This window comes from Gallinula chloropus, assembly GCF_964237585.1.
Source record: "Gallinula chloropus genome assembly, chromosome: 19".
Classification (NCBI taxonomy): domain Eukaryota; kingdom Metazoa; phylum Chordata; class Aves; order Gruiformes; family Rallidae; genus Gallinula; species Gallinula chloropus.
Window position 1 is genome coordinate 892,783 of NC_140104.1, and position 17,249 is coordinate 910,031.

General features: G+C 64.3%; 1 protein-coding gene across 1 annotated transcript; it reads right to left on the bottom strand.

Annotated features, from left to right (window-relative positions):
- Window positions 1–7,295: 7,295 nt before the first annotated feature.
- SSC4D (scavenger receptor cysteine rich family member with 4 domains) lies at window positions 7,296–15,890 on the bottom strand (the record flags this gene model as incomplete). Its single annotated transcript, XM_084273054.1, has 10 exons — window positions 7,296–7,612; window positions 8,167–8,244; window positions 8,967–9,389; window positions 9,678–9,755; window positions 10,025–10,105; window positions 11,302–11,616; window positions 11,966–12,037; window positions 12,794–13,099; window positions 13,793–13,828; window positions 15,839–15,890. 10 exons carry the CDS (start codon window positions 15,888–15,890, stop codon window positions 7,296–7,298), a joined length of 1,758 nt encoding a protein of 585 aa, XP_084129180.1.
- Window positions 15,891–17,249: the final 1,359 nt, after the last annotated feature.

Here is a 17,249-nt window from a genome sequence, read left to right on the forward strand (position 1 = left end):
CAAGCAGCACCCCTCACGCTGCTTAATTCTTCCTGCTTGGCAGCCTGGGCAGCGCTGGGGTGGAGGTTGGCTGGTGAACGGCCGGAGTTGGGAGGTTCTGGTGGGCAGCTCAAGGTGTCACCTGGCTGCCCGTCGCCAAATGCCCTTCTCTCACCTCTGCTTGGTACCTACAGATGCCCCTGGGCAGGAGCCCAGGTGGCTGCTGGGTTGGGAAGTCACAGAGACCCAAAGGATGTGGGTCTGTTCTGCAGGTGTCCCAGAAAAACCCAATAACCCCGATTCCTCCTGCGGTATTAAAAATCCCCCCGGCGCGTTCAACTGTGCCACTTTGTTCATTCCTCTGGCCTGGAAGACGAGTCCTTCTCTTCACATTTCCCTGCCTTCCCTTGCCACACGCTGTCGATGCCTTGTGACACCGTGAGGGAAGGCAGCAAATGCTCTTTGACTTGGAGCTTGGCTTGGGTTCGCTGCTGGCTGCTCCGCCAGCCGATCCAGAAGTCCTCACCCCTCGCTTGCTGCAGGAGAATGGTGTCCCTGTGCCCCCCACCCCCCAACATGTGTGCTTGCTGGGAGTGAGGGGGATGCCCAGCGAAGGGAACACACACTGTGGGTGCCCCAGCCTGTCCCCACGCCTGGGGCAAGGGTGGTCATCACTGGTACACAGGGATGCCTGCAACACCTTACACCGACCAGCAGCCACACAGTGATGGGGTCCTGTGTGTCCTAAGCTGGTGATGGCAACACTGGGCAGAGCAGGAGACACAAGGTGCCATTCCCCAGGGCCAGTACATGGAGCCTGGGTGCCCACCCTCCAGCCCTGCTGTCTGGGTGGCTGCTGCTCAGGGTGACCCAAAGAAGGTGCTGCCTGCCCAGGGGAGCAGTTTTCCAGCTTCTGTAGTTGAACTTGTGGGAAAAAACCCACAAAGAAACCTCTGGCTTCAGTGTCTCCTTCCCCAGAGGCTGCAGGACACCAGTGCCCTCGTATCCCCCTTGCCTGGCCCCAGTACCCCAACACCCCAGTACCCCAACACCCCAGTACCCAACACCCCAGCACCCTGGCCCCTTCTTCACCCAGCTGCCCTGAGCCTGGCAGTGCAGCATGGCAAGGAAGCATCCCAGCAACAGGCCAGGGGTCTCCTTTCTCCCCACACACCCACCAGCAGCATTCCCCTGTGCAGGGTCCCAGCCCAGCACCCCTCCAACCCGCCACGCACCACCAGCCCCAAGGAGGGACCCCACACCCAACCCTGAGTGAGCTGGGGGGTGCCCCAACCCTCTGCAGAACTCCCCAGAGCCGAGACACTGTCTCACCCGGGGCAGGAGGTGATGGGGGGGGGGCTGTGGTCGGTGGGGCTGCCAGCAGTGAGCCCCCAGCCCACCGGCGCTTTGAAGGGGAACTTCCTGCCCCATCTGCAGTGCTGTGGTGCTTTGTGCTCGGCCCTGGCCTTGCATCACAGGCTCTCACAGCACCTCCCAAGCCCAAGTGACTCCTGCTGCAGCAGCTGCCCTCCTGAGCCATTTAGCACCAGCCCTGCCATGAAGTGGGGCTGCCTGTACCTCCCCAGGGACCCTGTCCCCCAGGACCACCTCGAACCGCCCTCCTCCACCCCCAATACCCACACAGGCTCCATGGCACTGGGAACTGCTCCTCAGCTCGGGAAAATCCCCCCCCCCCAGCCTTTCTCCCAGCGCTGGGGAAGATGCTCTGGCACAGGACTGATGCCCACGGCAAGCTGGGGTGCTCTGGCGTGCCTGGGACATCAGCTCTTGCCCTGGGTGCTGGTCAGAGCTGGGGGGCCCAGGGTGCAGGACCCCAGCAGGGACCCAGCAGGAGGGTGGGCTGGGGCCAGGCGGGCGCTGCCTTCCCACGGGACATTAATAATTAAGCAGGCGTGTCGGGCTCAGATGGCAGCTCTTATTTAAGGAGCTGATATAAATACCGCCCAGACGGCACTCATGGAGCACCTAAAAAAAGCCCTGGCTGGCTCAGTCCCTCCAGAAGCCGCCCTGAGTGATGTGGGGCTGGTGGGCAGCACCGGGCAGGGTGGTCACCAGCATCATCCTGCGTGGACGGGGCTGCCCTGGGCTCTGAGCACGAGGGTGGCAGCACCGTGGGGCGTCCTCCTGGCACCTGCTCGTGCCTCAGTTTCCCTCTGCAGCAGGGCCCTGCCTCGGCCCTTTGCCCCATGTGGTGCCGGGGATGCCGGGGACCCAGCGCAGGGCTGGATGCTCAGCACTGTGCCCTGGGTTGGTGGCACTGGGTGGGAGCTGGGGGGTGTCTCTGTCTGTCCCCCCCATCCCGCAGTGCCAGGGAAAGGCACCCCGTGCCCCAGAGCCTGTCTGTGTTTGTGCTGACAGTGAGCGGCCCCTGGCACCGCTGTCCCCCCAGTTGTGGCTATCGGGGAGACCCCTCCCACACCGGGGTCAGGGACAGCTCAGTCCTCCCCCGCCCCCCAAGCCCGGGGTCCCCAGGACCCCCATCCCAGAGCCTCCCCATCCCCATAGGAAGACACCCCCAGGAGGGGCGAGCCGGGCAGGTGCAAGGAGGGCAGGGACCACTGAAACAGACATGACCTGGGGTGCAGCAGGACCCCCAGCCCCGGTATCACCCCCCTGCCAGCACCCCACCCCCCAGGAGCAGGCCAGGACCCCGCGGCGTGGGTGGGCGGGGGGCCTGGGCTGTCACATCGTCCCCGTTGCAGGCAGGCGGCAGCGAGCCGCTTGCTGCAGTCCTGCTCGCCAGCTCTGCAGCGTGACTCAGCACAGCCTCCCCGGCTCCCAGCCCCACCGCCGCGGCCCCTTCCCCCAGCCCTGGGGGGGGCACACGCTCCCCAATTTGCCACTGCCCTCCATCACCCCCAAGGCACCCCCAGACTCATATTCTGTCTGGAACTGGGGGGTCCCAGCTCCCTCCATCCCCACCACAGGACCAGCAGCTGCTCCTCCAGCCCCAGCGCAGGCAGGAGCCCCCCCAAGACTGAGGGAATGGTGGGTGTCAGCCCACCCACACCCAAACATCTCTGCTGTACCCTTGGGCAGGGGACGGGCAGCGTGCTGGATCCAGCCCTGAGAGTGTCCCTGCCCGAAACCCCGGCTCAGGGTTTGGGGAACTGAGCACCAAGTCCTGCTCCAGCACCACCCCAGGTCCTGCCAGGGGTTGGGAGAAAGGATTTGGGATGTTTTTCCTAGGGAATGGATCTGAGAGGGGTGCTGGGGTCACATGGGAAAGTCTCGGGATTTTGGACCCTGCTTTCAGGGCGTCCTGAGCCTGCCAGGATCAGCTGCTCACAGCGTTCCTGTGCCTGTCCCCTCTGGCCGTGACCTGGAGGTTGCTGGGAGGAGAAGAGGGTGGCCAGGGAAAGCAGCCAGCATGGGGAGAGGAGGGCCAAGCACCCTGGCTGTCCCCTCAGCCCCAGGTACACAGCAGCGTGCAGGGCAGGACCCTGCTGTCTGCTGGTGCTGTGCCCGGGGACAGGTGTCCCTCAGCGCGCGGCACGAGCCCCCACCCTGCATCCCGACGGCTGCATCCCAGAGGATGCTCACCGGACCAAACCCGAGGCAGAGCTGCAGGCAGAGCACCCAGGCACGGCCAGAGCCCCGCTCTCACCCTGCAGCCCCTCTCTGGGGCTCTCTGGTGGCATTGCCATGGGAGGCACGTTGCTCATTGCTGTCCTGCCTCTCAGAACACAGGCGATGGGGGGGGGTGGGTGGGCAGCTCCCCCAGCCCACGTGGGGCAGCTCCTGCCAGGGGAGCGAAATTAAATTAAAGGCAAAAAAAAAAGGAAAAGCCAAAAACCCCAGCAAAGCAGAGGCTGGGAGGAGGAGATGATGGATGGGAGGATTTGCAGCCGTGGCCTTTCATCCTGGCGGAGGGAGCCCTGGAGCCTGCGAGCGCAAGGAGAGGCGCAGAGCTCCTGGGTCCCGGGGAGGGGGGCACGGTCATGCAGCCCCCGGCATGGCGTGGAGAGCAGCCGGCCCCCCGCCGCCGCCCCGCTCCCTTTGCCAGAGGACTAATTGCACCAGTGACTTTGCAGTTCCCAAAATAGCTCCTGGCTCCGCCGGGGTGACGTCAGCAGGAGCCGCGGCGGCAGCCCTGGCAGGAGCGGGGAAGGAGGATGCTGCCCGTCACGGGGCGCGCCGAACAGCCCCGGCACCCCACCGCCCTCCCGCTGGGTCACCTTGGGCTGGGCACCCTGCGCCAGGCCCCGGAGGGAGCAAGCCCGGCCGTGCTGCTCGGATGCTGCTGGGAGACCCGGTCCTCATCCATCCCCCACCCTGTGGCCCCACCGCGAGGGTCCTCACACTGCTGGGAGCCAGGGAGGTGGTCCCAGGTGCCCCCAGGGAAACTGAGGCACTGCGGGGGTGATGCAGAGGCAGCAAGGAGAGCTGGGGGCCAGGGGCACAGCAAGCCAGGGAGCAAAGCACAGCCCAAGGTCACCCAGGTGGTGCTGGCATGTGGGGCCAGGGATGCTCTGGGCCAGGGCTGCCTGCGGCGGTGACTCACCCTGCGCCGGGGCCCAGCTCCTCCGGTTACAGGCACAGGCAGCATTGCCTTAACGGGGCACGGCCAGCCCGGCAAGGGCACCCCTGGGGCCAGGCACTGACCCACGCGTCCCCCCGGCCACCCCTGTGCGCTGCAGCCGCCCCCCACAAGCAGCTCATCCTCCATAGCAGGTCCCAGCCAGCAGCACCGCTGGTACTGGTTCATACTGGTCCCAGCGTGGAACCCCCACCCCTCCCAGCGCAGCTGGGTGGGATTGAACCGTGAGTCCCCCCCTCACCTGCCCCAGCTCCCCAGCCCCACGCTGTGCTCAGCCAGGGGGCTGGCGGCTTATCCTGGCCCGCAGAGAAATAATTAAAGCCTCCTCCATCTCCCCTTGCTCATTTGTGCTCCTTCAGCCTGGATTAATGGGTCTCCTCTCCCCAGCGCAGACTCATCCCTTATTCCTAATAGCCCATAAATCCCAGCCCCAAAATAACCCCGGCTCTTTCCTGGGCCTGCTGAAATATTTATTCCCTCCCCCTCCCGCCCCCCACCCCGTCCCCTCTCCAGGGATGGGGAGAGGAACTAATCAATGGCATTGACCGGTGCGGAGCCGCAGCTGCTGCCGGCGCAGAGAAACAGCTGACGCTGGCAGAGGAGAAGAGCCGGGCGGCACCGTGGCTTCTGCCGGCTCCCACGCAGCTGCTGCGGCCTGGCTGGGGGCCCAGAGTGGGATGCTGTCACGCCACCGGCATCCCCCGTGCTGGTACCCTGCTCCAGAGCATCCCCCGTGCTGGTACCCTGCTCCAGAGCACACCCCTGTGCTGGTACCCTGCTCCAGAGCATCCCCCGTGCTGGTACCCTGCCCAGAGCATCTCCCTGTGCTGGTACCCTGCTCCAGAGCATCCCCCTGTGCTGGTACCCTGCTCCAGAGCATCCCCCATGCTGGTACCCTGCTCCAGAGCATCCCCCTGTGCTGGTACCCTGCTCCAGAGCATCCCCCTGTGCTGGTACCCTGCTCCCACCCTGCCCGTGGCTCCCTACTCCCATGGAGATGATGTCCTGTTTGGGCAGGGGGTGTCCGGGGGATGCCTGTGGATCCCAGTGCATCCCAAACCCTGTCTGTGGATGGAAGACAAAGGAAGATGTTGCTGCATCTCTCCTGGCTGGAACCCTTTGCTTGCTGGATTGCAGGCCATGGGAGGGGGAACCCCAGGGGAGCAGGGGTGGGGTAACACCAAAACCCAGCCCGGGTTTGCTGGCTCAAGGCACAGTCCCCAAGGCAAACAGGGGCACCCAGCCAGTCTCTCTCATCACCCCCCAGGACATCCCAAGAGGCAGCAGCCTCCAAAGCAACTCCTGGCCACCAGCCCCCTCCCCACATACTGTAGCCACGGGGGTGGCAGGCAAAGCTAGCGGAGCCCACAGCACCCCCTGCCCCATCCCCAGCTGGTGTGGGCTGGGGAGGGGGGCTGGGGGCTGCCAGGACAGCCCTCTCCCCTCCTGCTCCCGGCAGGATGCAGGCATCAGCCAGCTGTCCCAGAGGCAGGGGGCGAGGGGGGAGGTGGGTGGGGAGACAGTGGGATGGGCAGCCGAGCGTGCAGCACCTGGGAACCAGAAAAAGGAGAGGCTTTATTCCCATGCCACCTCCCTGACCCCTCCCAGGGACCCCAAGGACCCCCTCACCCAGCTGCAGTGCCACAGCCCGCCTCAAAGAGGTTCCGTGCCTCAGTTTCCCCACTGGCAGAAACCTGGGCAGGGAGCAAAGTGCTGGGAAGGCCCTGCCCCCAGGAAGCAGCAGAGGGGCAGCCGTGCCAGCCCGAGGAGAGCTGCTGGACCAGACACCCGAGGGGACCTGCACCAGCCCGGGAGCTGCTCGGGGACGGGTTCCCCATGTCCGCAGACGTGTGGTGGCTGGGACACGCTGTGTCACCTCACTGCTGCTCAGGGCCAGCAACCACCAACCATCGGGGTGTGGAAAGCCCCTGCCGAACTGGGGAGCCCTCACACCCCTGCCGAACTGGGGAGCCCTTGCTGCCAGCCCCCAGCCCCACCACCACAGCCCCTCGCTGCAGCAGGGCTGCAGCCCCCAGGACGGTCTGTCCCTTCCCATCTGCTGCTCCATCCTCAGCGCTGCAGAGCCCCACCCTGCGAACCTGGCGGGGGTCAGCACCGTACCCCCAGAGCTGGGCCTCTTCCCCAGCCCAGCTCCAGGGTCTCCATCCCTGGAGGGGTTTAGAAGAGGCTGAGATGTGGCTCTGAGGGACGCGGTTTCATAGTGGGTGGCAGGTTGGGCTGATGGTTGGATCTGATGATCTGAAGGGTCCCTTCCAACCAAGACAATTGATCCATGATTTTCCAGGAGCCAAGGGCTGCTGGGAAGGGGTGGGGGCAGAAAGGGGTTTGCACCAATTTTTGGCAGCATGATCTGAGCTCTGGGCTTGGGGCATTGGCTGTTCCCCCCCCGCTCGCTCCCGCCTGGGCTCCGAGGGGCAGTGGGGAGCGAGTCAGGTCCCAGAACACCTTCAGTGGGGTTTTATTTATTCACAAACCAAACCCAAACACACGCCAGAAAAACAGGGAGGAAAACCCACCCCCCAGGAATGTGCACAATCTATTATTGACAAAAGAACTGCACAAATAGAGGGGTGAGTGTGGAGGAGGGCGCAGCCGGGACCCCCGGCGCTGCTGCACCAGCCTGGGCCCACCCTGGCACCCCCTGTCCTCGGGAGCACAAAGATCCTTTTCCTGGTGTCCCCTCAGAACTCGGGGGTGCTGCAGGCTGGGTCCTCCCACCTGTGTCGGTGGGAGGTCATAGGATGCTGCAGGCGGCACCAGCATCCTCGGAGTGGTCGCAGTTGTGGACGTCCCAGCGGATGTGGGAGCAGCGCAGCAGCGAGGGCTCGTGGCCTCTGCACTTGAGGTTGTCGAGGAAGATGTAGCCGGTGCCCTGGCCGTAGCGTGCCTCCCCCCAGGCTGCGCGGGCCCGCCCGCAGCCCAGCTGCCTGCACACCACCTTGGCGTCCCGCAGGTCCCAGGCGTCGTCGCACACCGTGCCCCACTGCGACAGGTAGAACATCTCCACGCGCCCCTCGCACCGGTGGCTGCCGTTCACCAGGCGCAGGGACCCTGCCGAGGGGACGGGGTGAGGTAGCTGGGTGTGGGGGGGGGGTAGATCCTGCTGCAGCCCCCTCTCCCTGCCTGCCAGCACCACGGGACAGCGGTTCCTGCTGGGATGAATCCCCAGGGCTGGTGGGGAAGGGGCTCTTCCCAGCCAGCTGGTCTCTGCAACGCTGGGCAGATGCTTGCTGCATCCCACAGCCCCACCGCTGCCTCTGGCCGGGCAGGAGCCAGAGGTGATGCCCACAGGCCTGTGCCAGAGCAGGGGCTGAGCCCCCAGCACGTGGCAGATGCTGAGGCTGAAGGAGCAGACAATGATCTCTGCTCCCAGCTTGGCCTCGGTGCTCTGCCACCTCCTCTCCCCACACGGGCCCATCTCCTCTGCCCCGGCCAGTCTGGGTGGCAGCAGGTGAGGCCGTGGCTCAGCAGTGGTGCCACCAGAACAGCTTGTCCCCCTCCCAGGGGCAGGCACTGAGCTGCTGCAGCCACCTCTGCCCTGGCCTTGTGCGGGGCTGGGTGTCCCCAGGCTGGCAGCGTGTCCCCAGTGGTACCCCCGTACCCACCGTCCTCCGGGCGTGCCGGGGCCGCTGTGGTGGTCGTAGCTGTGGCTTCTGGGAAATCGTCTCCGGAGTCGTCAGCGCCTGGTGCCCCGGGGAAGGGTGGGAGAAGTGAGTCAGGGGACACCTGTGCCCCCCAGGGCTGGGTCAGAGCCCCCCCACCCCCGGCAGCGGCGTGGGGCTGGCTGGGGGTGGGTGCGGGGATGCGTGGGGTGGGATGTGCGGCCACCCTGCTGCAGGGAAGCACAGGAGCGGAGGCCAGAGGTGGTATCCACACTCCAGCCGTGACCAGACGCCACAGCCCCTGGCCACTGTGCCCACCCCGGGTGCTGGGAACCCCAGGGCAGGCTCCTGGGGCTCACACCCACCCGCCACCCCTTTCTGGGGGCTCTGTTTCCCGCAGCCAGCATGCACCAGCTGCAACCCCCTCATCCCCTGGGAACGCTGTGCCACTGAGCTGGGCTTCTGCAGGGAACTGGGGACCCCCAGGCAGCCTCCTCCACCCCACCGGCTGTCAGGAGAATCACAGAATCGTAGGGGTTGGAAGGGACCTCGAGAGATCATCGGGTCCACCCCCCCTGCCAAAGCAGCTCCCTAGGACATATCACTCAGATAGGTGTCCAGATGGGGCTGGGATCTCTCCAGAGAAGGAGACTCCACACCCCCTGGGCAGCCTGTCCCAGGGCTCCCTCACCCTCACTGGGGAAAAGTTCTTCCCCATGTTGGTGTGGAACCCCCTGTGCTCCAACTTGCAGCCGTTGCCCCTTGTCCTGTCCCCCCAGGGTGGAGCCGGGGGCTGCTCTCACCTCGGCAAATGACCCCGGCGTCTTCGTGGTGGCCGCAGTTGTGCTGCCCCCAGCCCAGGTGGAAGCAGTCGGCCAGACGGGCCTCGCCGCCGCCGCAGCCCACGTTGTCCAGCAGCACGGGGCCGCTGCCGTAGCCGAAGGAGCCCAGGACGGTGGCGGCCAGGGCGGCGCCGCAGCCCAGCTGCCGACACACCACCTGCGCGTCGGGGAAGTCCCAGTCGTCGTCGCAGACGGTGCCCCACGTGCCACGGTGCTGCACCTCCACCCGCCCGCGGCAGCTCCCGTTGCCGTTCGCCAGCCGCACGCCGGCACCTGCATGGGGGGGCCCGGCACAGGCACGCTGCCGGGAGCTCTGCGGGGGGTCCAGCGGCCCCCCGTAACCCTCCGGACCATGGGGTGAGCCCTGGGGTTGTGGGGTAATCTCTGGGGATGTGGAATGACCCCTGGGGGCGTGGGGTGAGCCCTGGGGATGGAGGTCCCTGGGGTACCCATGGGGACACTCCCTGGTGAGGGGGGGTACATCCTGGGGCAGGGGCACCTCCCTGGTGGCATGAGGTGACCCCCTGGGAGCGTGCTGGAGATCCCCTGGGAATAGGCGGACACTGGGGAGAATAGGGTGAGCCTGTGGGATCATGGAGTAACCCCCAGGGCTGTGGAGCCGGGGGGGCTGTGCTGGACCCTGTGCAGAACCAGCAGCAGCCACACACTTACTTTCCTGCTCGACGGTGAGGAGGGCGGTGGTGGCCACCTCGGTGGCCAGGGAGGGCTGGTCCCTGCTGTCTGTCACTGCTGGGACAAACATGGGGACATGTGGGCACTGGGGGCTCCAGCACCCACTGCCCCCAGTCCGGCTGGTGCCGGGGCCTCTAGCCCCATAGTGGCCCCATGGCAAGCTCCTGCCGTGGGCAAGGTCACCCCCCAGCCTCATTTACATGAGGTGGGAAGCTGGGGTGGTCGTGCTGGGGTCACCAGAGGACACAGAAGACTCGGTGTCCCCCAGTGACCCCCCAGCCCTGGTCACAGTGCGAGGCTGAGCCAGGCAGCTGCCCACCTCCTACCTGTGGCCGTGGCAGTGAGCGTCTCTTCGACGTCCGGGGCCACTGAGGAGGTGAAGGACGTGATGGTGGACGTGTCCAGCCCTGCAGTGACAGAGGGACAGGGGTGACGTGCGGGGAGAAGCTGGGAAGCTGTGTCCTTGCTGACTCTGGGAGGCAGACCCAGGGCCGTCTGGGTTCTCCAGGGCGACAGGGATGGAGATGAACCATGTCCATCTGCACAACCCTGCTGCCCACGGGCTAGAGACGGTGCTTCTCCACCCCAACCCATCTCCAAGGTCCAACCTGCAGCACCAAGGCGTCCCCTGCTTCCCCACCTGCCCCGGGGGGTTACGACTCAGGGATCAGTAGCTTTAGAGCTCCACTTTCCCCTGCTCCACCAAGCAAAGTCTGTGCGTGGGGGTGCCATCGGCTCCGTGTCCGGGCGAGGTGCCAGAGGGGACAGGAACGTTTAGGGAGGAAAGGACCAACCTGAGAAAATTGTCCCTTTTCTCCCCATCAGCCCCTTTGTTTGTGAATAGTGGGAAAGGGAAAGCGCCAGCGCTTAGTGCTCCCGTCATTAGCTGTGATAATGAGGGAATTCAGGGGGATTATTAACATTATGAATGGTAATCAGTGGAGAATGGCAGAAATCCATCATTCAGGGAGGGGAAGGGGAGGCAGGCTGGGTCTGGCATCGTGCCCAGCCCCTGGCAGCCGCTCACTTCTTCCGGACACGGGCAGCTTGTTTTCCGACCGGCAGAGCAGGGAGATGGCAGGCAGGCAGAGGAGTTTTCCTTGCAGATCGCTGCTCAGGCCATGTCCTGGCCCCCCACGTCCCATCCTCCCGTGTCCCATCCTCCCGTGTCCCAGCCTCCCATGTCCCAGCCTTCCGTGTCCCACCCTCCCGTGTCCCATCCTCCCGTGTCCCATCCTCCCATGTCCCAGCCTCCCATGTCCCAGCCTCCCGTGTCCCAGCCCCCCGTGTCCCAGCCTCCCGTGTCCCATCCTCCCGTGTCCCATCCTCCCATGTCCCAGCCTCCCGTGTCCCAGCCTCCCGTGTCCCACCCTCCTGTGTCCCATCCTCCCGTGTCCCAGCCTCCTGCCGTGTCCCAGCCTCCCGTGTCCCAGCCTCTCAGCTCCCAGGCTGATGGCAGATAAAGGATGCTCCCGCAGTGCAGGGACCAGGTCCCTGCCTGACCTTGGACACTCCAGCATCCCCCCGAGGCCGTTCCTCTGCGGGGACCAGGGTGTCCCTGGATGCCCCCAGCGCGGGGCACGGCGATGCTCCGCGCAGGTACCTGCGCAGATGACGCCGGCGTCCTCGTGGTGCCCGCAGTTGTGGATGCCCCAGCCCAGGCTGTAGCAGGCGGACAGGAAGGGCTCGCTGCCCTCGCAGTTGACGTTGTCCAGGAGGATGCGGCCCGTGCCGTAGCCGAAGTAGGCGTTGCTCTTGTAGTCCAGGGCCTGGCCGCAGCCCGCCTGCTTGCACACCACGCTGGCGTCGCTCAGGCCCCAGTCGTCGTCACACACGGTGCCCCAGTTGCCCTGGTAGAAGATCTCCACCCGGCCCCGGCAGGTGTCGGTGCCGCTCACCAGGCGGATGCTGCCGTCGCCTGGGGGGTGGCAGCAGGCGGTGAGCAGGACCTGGCTGTCCCCAGGGGGTCCCCACGCACCCCTGGCCCAGCCTGGGGCTGGCAGCGTCAGTGACGTCCAAGGAACTGGGCAAGAGACCCCAGGGGAAGGGGTGATGCTTTGGGGTGGTGGCTGGTGGGAGCCTCGGTGAACCTCTGGGAGGGGGTTTGGCCACAGCTGACACAACACCGGGGTCCCTGGGGGTCTGTCCCTTGGAGAGTCAGGGTGCTTCCCGGGAGGGAAGCGGGGGACGATCGGGTGGGTGGGAGGGTGGGGGATGCCAGCCCCCAGTTGGACAGTGTCCCTGCAAGCAGGCACTGAGCAGCTTACTTTCTCCATCCTGCACGGGGGCTGTGAGGGTCCTGCTTGTCGGTCCTTCGCTGGCTTGTGTGGGCGAGAGCTCTGCAAAGGGGGGCAGAGGGGTGACATCCCTTCCTGCCAGCACCCAGCCATCCATGAGCCGGCTGCGCCTCTGCCCCATCTCCCCCATCTCCTTTCACCTCTCCTTCCCAGCGGCACCTTGATTCAGGGTTCCTGCTCAACCCACAACGTCCTTTCTCTGGCTGCTGCTGGTCAAACCCACCAGCCCACCCGGCATCCCTCCCTTTCCAAGCCCAGCTTCTCCAGGACACAGGGATTCATCGCTGGCTGATGCAGAGCTGCTGAGCAAACCCTATGGAACCGCTCAGGAGGAACGTGTAGGGTATCTAGGAGCTGTTCCACTTTCACATGCCAAGTTCAAACTCTTTCTGCTGCTTTTCTCACCCTTGGGAACATTTCCCACTGAAAAGCTCAGCAGTGTAAAGGGAGGCAAGTGGAAAGGGGAAAGAGCAGTTGGGCAGCGGCTGACTCAGAGGAGCGTGGGTGGGCATGTGCTCCTTCCCCAGGGATCCTGCTGGAGAGGTTGCAAAGTCCCTGGGAGTGACGGGGAACACAAAAGCGGGCTGGTCACCCTCTGGAGCAGAGCTGGGAGATGACCTGGATTGAGGGAAGGGGTGGAGGAAGGAGGCGGAGGGGGGGGTTGGCTGCCCCAGGCTCAGAGGGTGGGCTCTGAGATACAACTCTCGGGCTCCCCCAAGGCGTCTGCAGGCACCAAGGCTGGGAGCGGGGCAAGGCAGCCTCCTGCTCTCCCTGCCCCGAGGAACCCAGACTCCTTACCGTTGCACACGACAGCCACGTCCTCGTAGTGGTAGCAGTTGTGGATGCCCCAGCCGTGGCTCCAGCACTCGCTCAAAGCTGCCTCCCAGCCCTTGCAGTCCACGTTGTCCAGGAAGATGGGGCCGGTCCCTTGGCCGAAGGTCATGGGAGCCGGCAGGGCAATGGCGTGGCCGCAGCCCAGCTGCCGACACACCACGTTGGCATCCACGATGTCCCAGTCATCGTCGCAGACGGTGCCCCAGGAGCCGTTGTAGAGGAGCTCCACTCGGCCCTGGCACCGGCTGGGCCCGTTGGCAAGCCGTATGCCTGAAGGACAGACAGAGAGGGGCCCTCAGCGGGGAGCGAGCCCACCTCGGGGCCAGGGGGGTGAGGAGGTGGGTGTCACGGCTGGGGGGGAGCCCTCCCTGCACCAGACCCTTAAAGAGACTGGTGAGCCCTGGCTGGAGCACAGGGCAGTGTGGGCTGGCTGCTGCCTGCTGGTGGTGGGGCACATGAAGACTCAGTGCATCCCAGAGCATGAGTGAGATGCCCCATCGCCCCAGCATCTGGCCTGACAGCCTGGGCAATGCCCCAGCAGCCGGGTGGCATCGGGTGGTGACGTGCAGTGGGGGCAAGTGGTGAGATGCACCCATCAAATTCCTATTACATGTCCAGAGCTGCTCCCACAGGGCAGCTGGTGGGATGGAGATGATCTCAAGCTGCTGGTGATGGGGAGCAGGCGTGGAAGCACCCCTGGCCTGCCACATCAAGGGGATTACAGGGACAGGGCATCAGCAGGAGGTGGCCAAATTCCCCTCTGGGGATGATAAGCAGGAGAGGGGTAATAAAGAATCTCAGTTTCCTTCCTGTAAGTTTAGCTTCTTCTTGCAGGTCTTTGTTCCCAGCCAGCGTGCTCCCTTCCTGAAATTCCCCAACCCCCCTTGGTATCCAGAAAGAATCATGGCATTTCCCAACTGGAAAACCTTCTAGAGAGAAGTGACTTAGAGAGAAGAATCTCACCTGGGAATGGTGGCAGTGGGGGCTCGGAGGTGGTGCCTGTGAGGGAGAAGAAAAGGGATCAGATCTCCCCAGTGTCCCCACAGCACACAGAGCAGGGATGCAGCTCAGAGGATGATGGCAGTGGGGATGTGGGTGGGCATGGCGAGGACCAGCAGGAGACTTTGTGTCTCCCTGGATCTGTTGCTGACCTGCTGTGGGTCCTGGGCAGCTCCTGCATCCTCCTGCACCATGGTTCATCCCCCCCATGGAAAACTTGGGAATGGGGGAGACCTATCCTGGCATGGGAAACCTGCTGGAGAACCCTTGATGGAAGATGCTGTACCTGTGGGGCATCCTGACGTGCACCTTCTGGTGTGGGCAGCGCAGCATCCCGGCTGCTGCAGGGCACAGGGTGAGCCCCTCTCAGCCCATCAAACACTGGTCGGTCCAGCTGCATTGGACTGGCACGGGGGGACACAGGTGTGGGTGCCTGTCCCCTCACCTGCCACCTTCTAGGGTGTGTGGCACCTCACATGGGGTGCTGGTGGCACCACCAGCTGCTCAAGGAGAAGAGAGGCACTGGAAACAGGGCTGGAGCAGGGAGGAGCACAGCCACGGCCCTCTGACTGTAACTGTGACCTAGCACCCAGGAGCAAGGTCCAGGAGCAAGATGCCACCTACAACCCATCTCCCCATCCTGCTGGGACGAGCAATGCCAGCCCCAGCCATGGTTGGGTGCTGCTGTCCTCTCCAGCCATCCCAGCTGGGGAGTGATGCTGGATGCCAGCAGGAACTGTGGATCAAGCAGGGGAGACCAAGGGAAGGGAGAGGGTGGCTCACCCAAAGAGAGGACAGGCAAGGGCATGGCAGCCCCACAGGCTGGGCTGCCAGGAGGGACATAGCTCAGACCAGCTCTGCACTGGGAGTGTGGGGCTGTGAGGCTCTTCAGGAGGAGTGTTTGATCCTGGTTTGTATTGATTTTTCACACCAAGCCCAGCACCCAGCACCCAGCACACGCTGGATGAAAGGGCCATTGTTAAATATTCAACACCCATCTCCCCCTAAGTCAAAACATCAAAGCTGTGGAGTCCTCCTTTGGGAGCATCCTGCAGCAGAGCCAGGGGACACCTGGAAGAACACGCCTGGGATGTCAACATCAATGAGGCAGGAGAGGAAAGCAGGGGTGGGATGGAGCCCCCAGCATTCCGAGCATCCCTCTGATCCAGCTGCACAAGGCAGAGGAGGAGGATGGACGGGCTCAGGTAAACCCCCTCCTCTCACTGGGTCCAGCCACCAAATGATGGGACAGGTTGTTAGCTGTGCCCGTTAATGAAGAGACCCCACAGGAGCCCGGGGGAGCAGGGGACAGTGGCAGGGACACTGGGCTCTGTCCCCCCACCCCCCCAGTACCCACCCCCCAGGTCAGGCAGCGCCAGCTGAGGGGGTGGGAACAGTAAAAGCTGATTGGATCCAATTAGGGTGTCTGACTACACCTTAATTGCGTGGTGGCTGCTTTGTCCTGGTGGGGCTCTGCTGAGGCAGGGAGCTGTATGGGCTGTAATTACACTGATGAAGTCACACCAGGATAATTACGCTGCTGGAGCGTGAGGACCCTTTGAGGGGAATGGCTTTCTCCAGTTTGGTTCCAGTGTTTCCCAGCCTGGCCAGTCCGTTCCTGCCAGGAGTAGCTCAGGACCAGTGTCGTGCTCATCCCACCCAGCGTCTCGGCAGGATGGTCCCACAGCACCCACCCCTTGGCCATCAGCACCCTCCCAGCAGCTCCCCCTGCTCTGGGGCTCGAGCCTGTGCCCTGCCCATTGCTGGCAGCTGCCTGGTCCTGCCTCCTGCCCCCCTGACTGCCAGACCTGCCAGCACGGTGGCCACGGTGGGAGGCAAGAGCCGAACTTGTCCCTCCAGCCCTGCGCACACTCAGTGCCCCTGGGGACGCCGTGACCCTCCTGCTTGTGGCAGCCCATGAAGAGCACCTTCTGCCCTCGAGTCTGAGGCCAGGAGGGAGACTGTGGGTGCTGAAGTTACCCCCTCCCGCTGCACCGCGTGGGAGCTCACCGGTGGGGCCGAGGAGGAGGAGGAGGAGGAGGAGGGGGAGGGCAGCTGCCATCGTGGAGGGAGGCAGCACCTCAGTGTCTGGTGTCTCTGTGCCATGCTGGCTGGCTGGGCAGGGACCCAGTCTCATCGCTGCGCCACAGTCCCACAGAGCAGCGTCCAGAGGAGGTTGTCCCTGAAACAGGCAGACAGCAGCGTCAGTGGTGGTGGCCAGGGGAGCCTGTGTCCCCCCAGGGGACCTGTGGACACATTCCTCCTCCTCAGCACTTGCTGGAGCAGTGACCAGGAGTCGCAAGGAAAATGGTTCAGGTTGGATTTCTTGGGCAGGACAGCCCCTCAGCCCACCAGGACACCTGACTGCTGAGCTGCTGAGCTCTCACCCAGGGTCTTCACCCCCTGAGACGTTCAGAGAACCATCCTGGGGTTTGTCCTTCTGTTACTTGTGCATGAAGCCTCAAGCAAAGCCCACAGCACGTGTATACCCTGTTCCTCAGACCTCCTGTGGGCAAACAGAGTCACACATTAGGTGCAGGCAGACTTGGGAAGGAGCTCCCCATCCCCACAAGCCTGGAAGACACTTCCCAAAGCACGGAGCAGACCCAGTAGCCCACCAAGCCACATCCCACAACCCCTTTGGGAAGGGATGGTGCTTCAGGCTATCCACCCCATGTCCCCCTGCACGGTGGCTCCAGCTCTGCAGTGACACACACCCACAGCCCAGCCAGGACACAGCCATGGCCAGCCCTCTGCTTTGCCTTGGTTCTGGTGCTCTCCTCCAGTGGGCTCCTGGAGACCATGCCCACTGTCTCCTGCATGGAAAGGGAATCTGCTCCATGGGTGATGCAGCCTCCCTGCTCCCAGAGGTCCTTCCTGACGCTCAGCTTGTGCTGAGCCCCCTTAGGGTCCCACCTGAGGTACCAAAATGACCTGTCCAGTGACTTGCACCCGTCTATTTTCATCAGCCCATGATGACTGGATGCACCCAGGAGCTCTCCTGGCCCCACACATCCCACAGGACCACCTTGCTAACCACCCAGCGTGGCCCTTGCCTTGGCTGGCACATCCCTCCTGTCTCTGCTTTTCATCATCCCGGGGGGAAAGCAGGGAAAGGCATTTCTGGGGGAAGGCAGACAGGGGTTTCTGGGGTCTGCCAGGACAACCTCGTTTGCCTGGGGATGGAGGTGCAAACTCCATGGGGACAAGATGGAAACAACCAGGGGAACCCCAGGCACAAGACAAGGAAGGGACTGAGCACCCCAAGGTGCTTCATTTGCTGCTCCCTTCAGAAATCGCTGCTGCTGGTGGATTCCCAGCTCTGCTTCGCTTGCACCCTGCTGGGGAGTGGGATGGGGGCTGATCCCGGGAGCGCAGACCGAGACCCCAGCAGTCCCAGCAGCCGGGGTGCCAGCAGCAC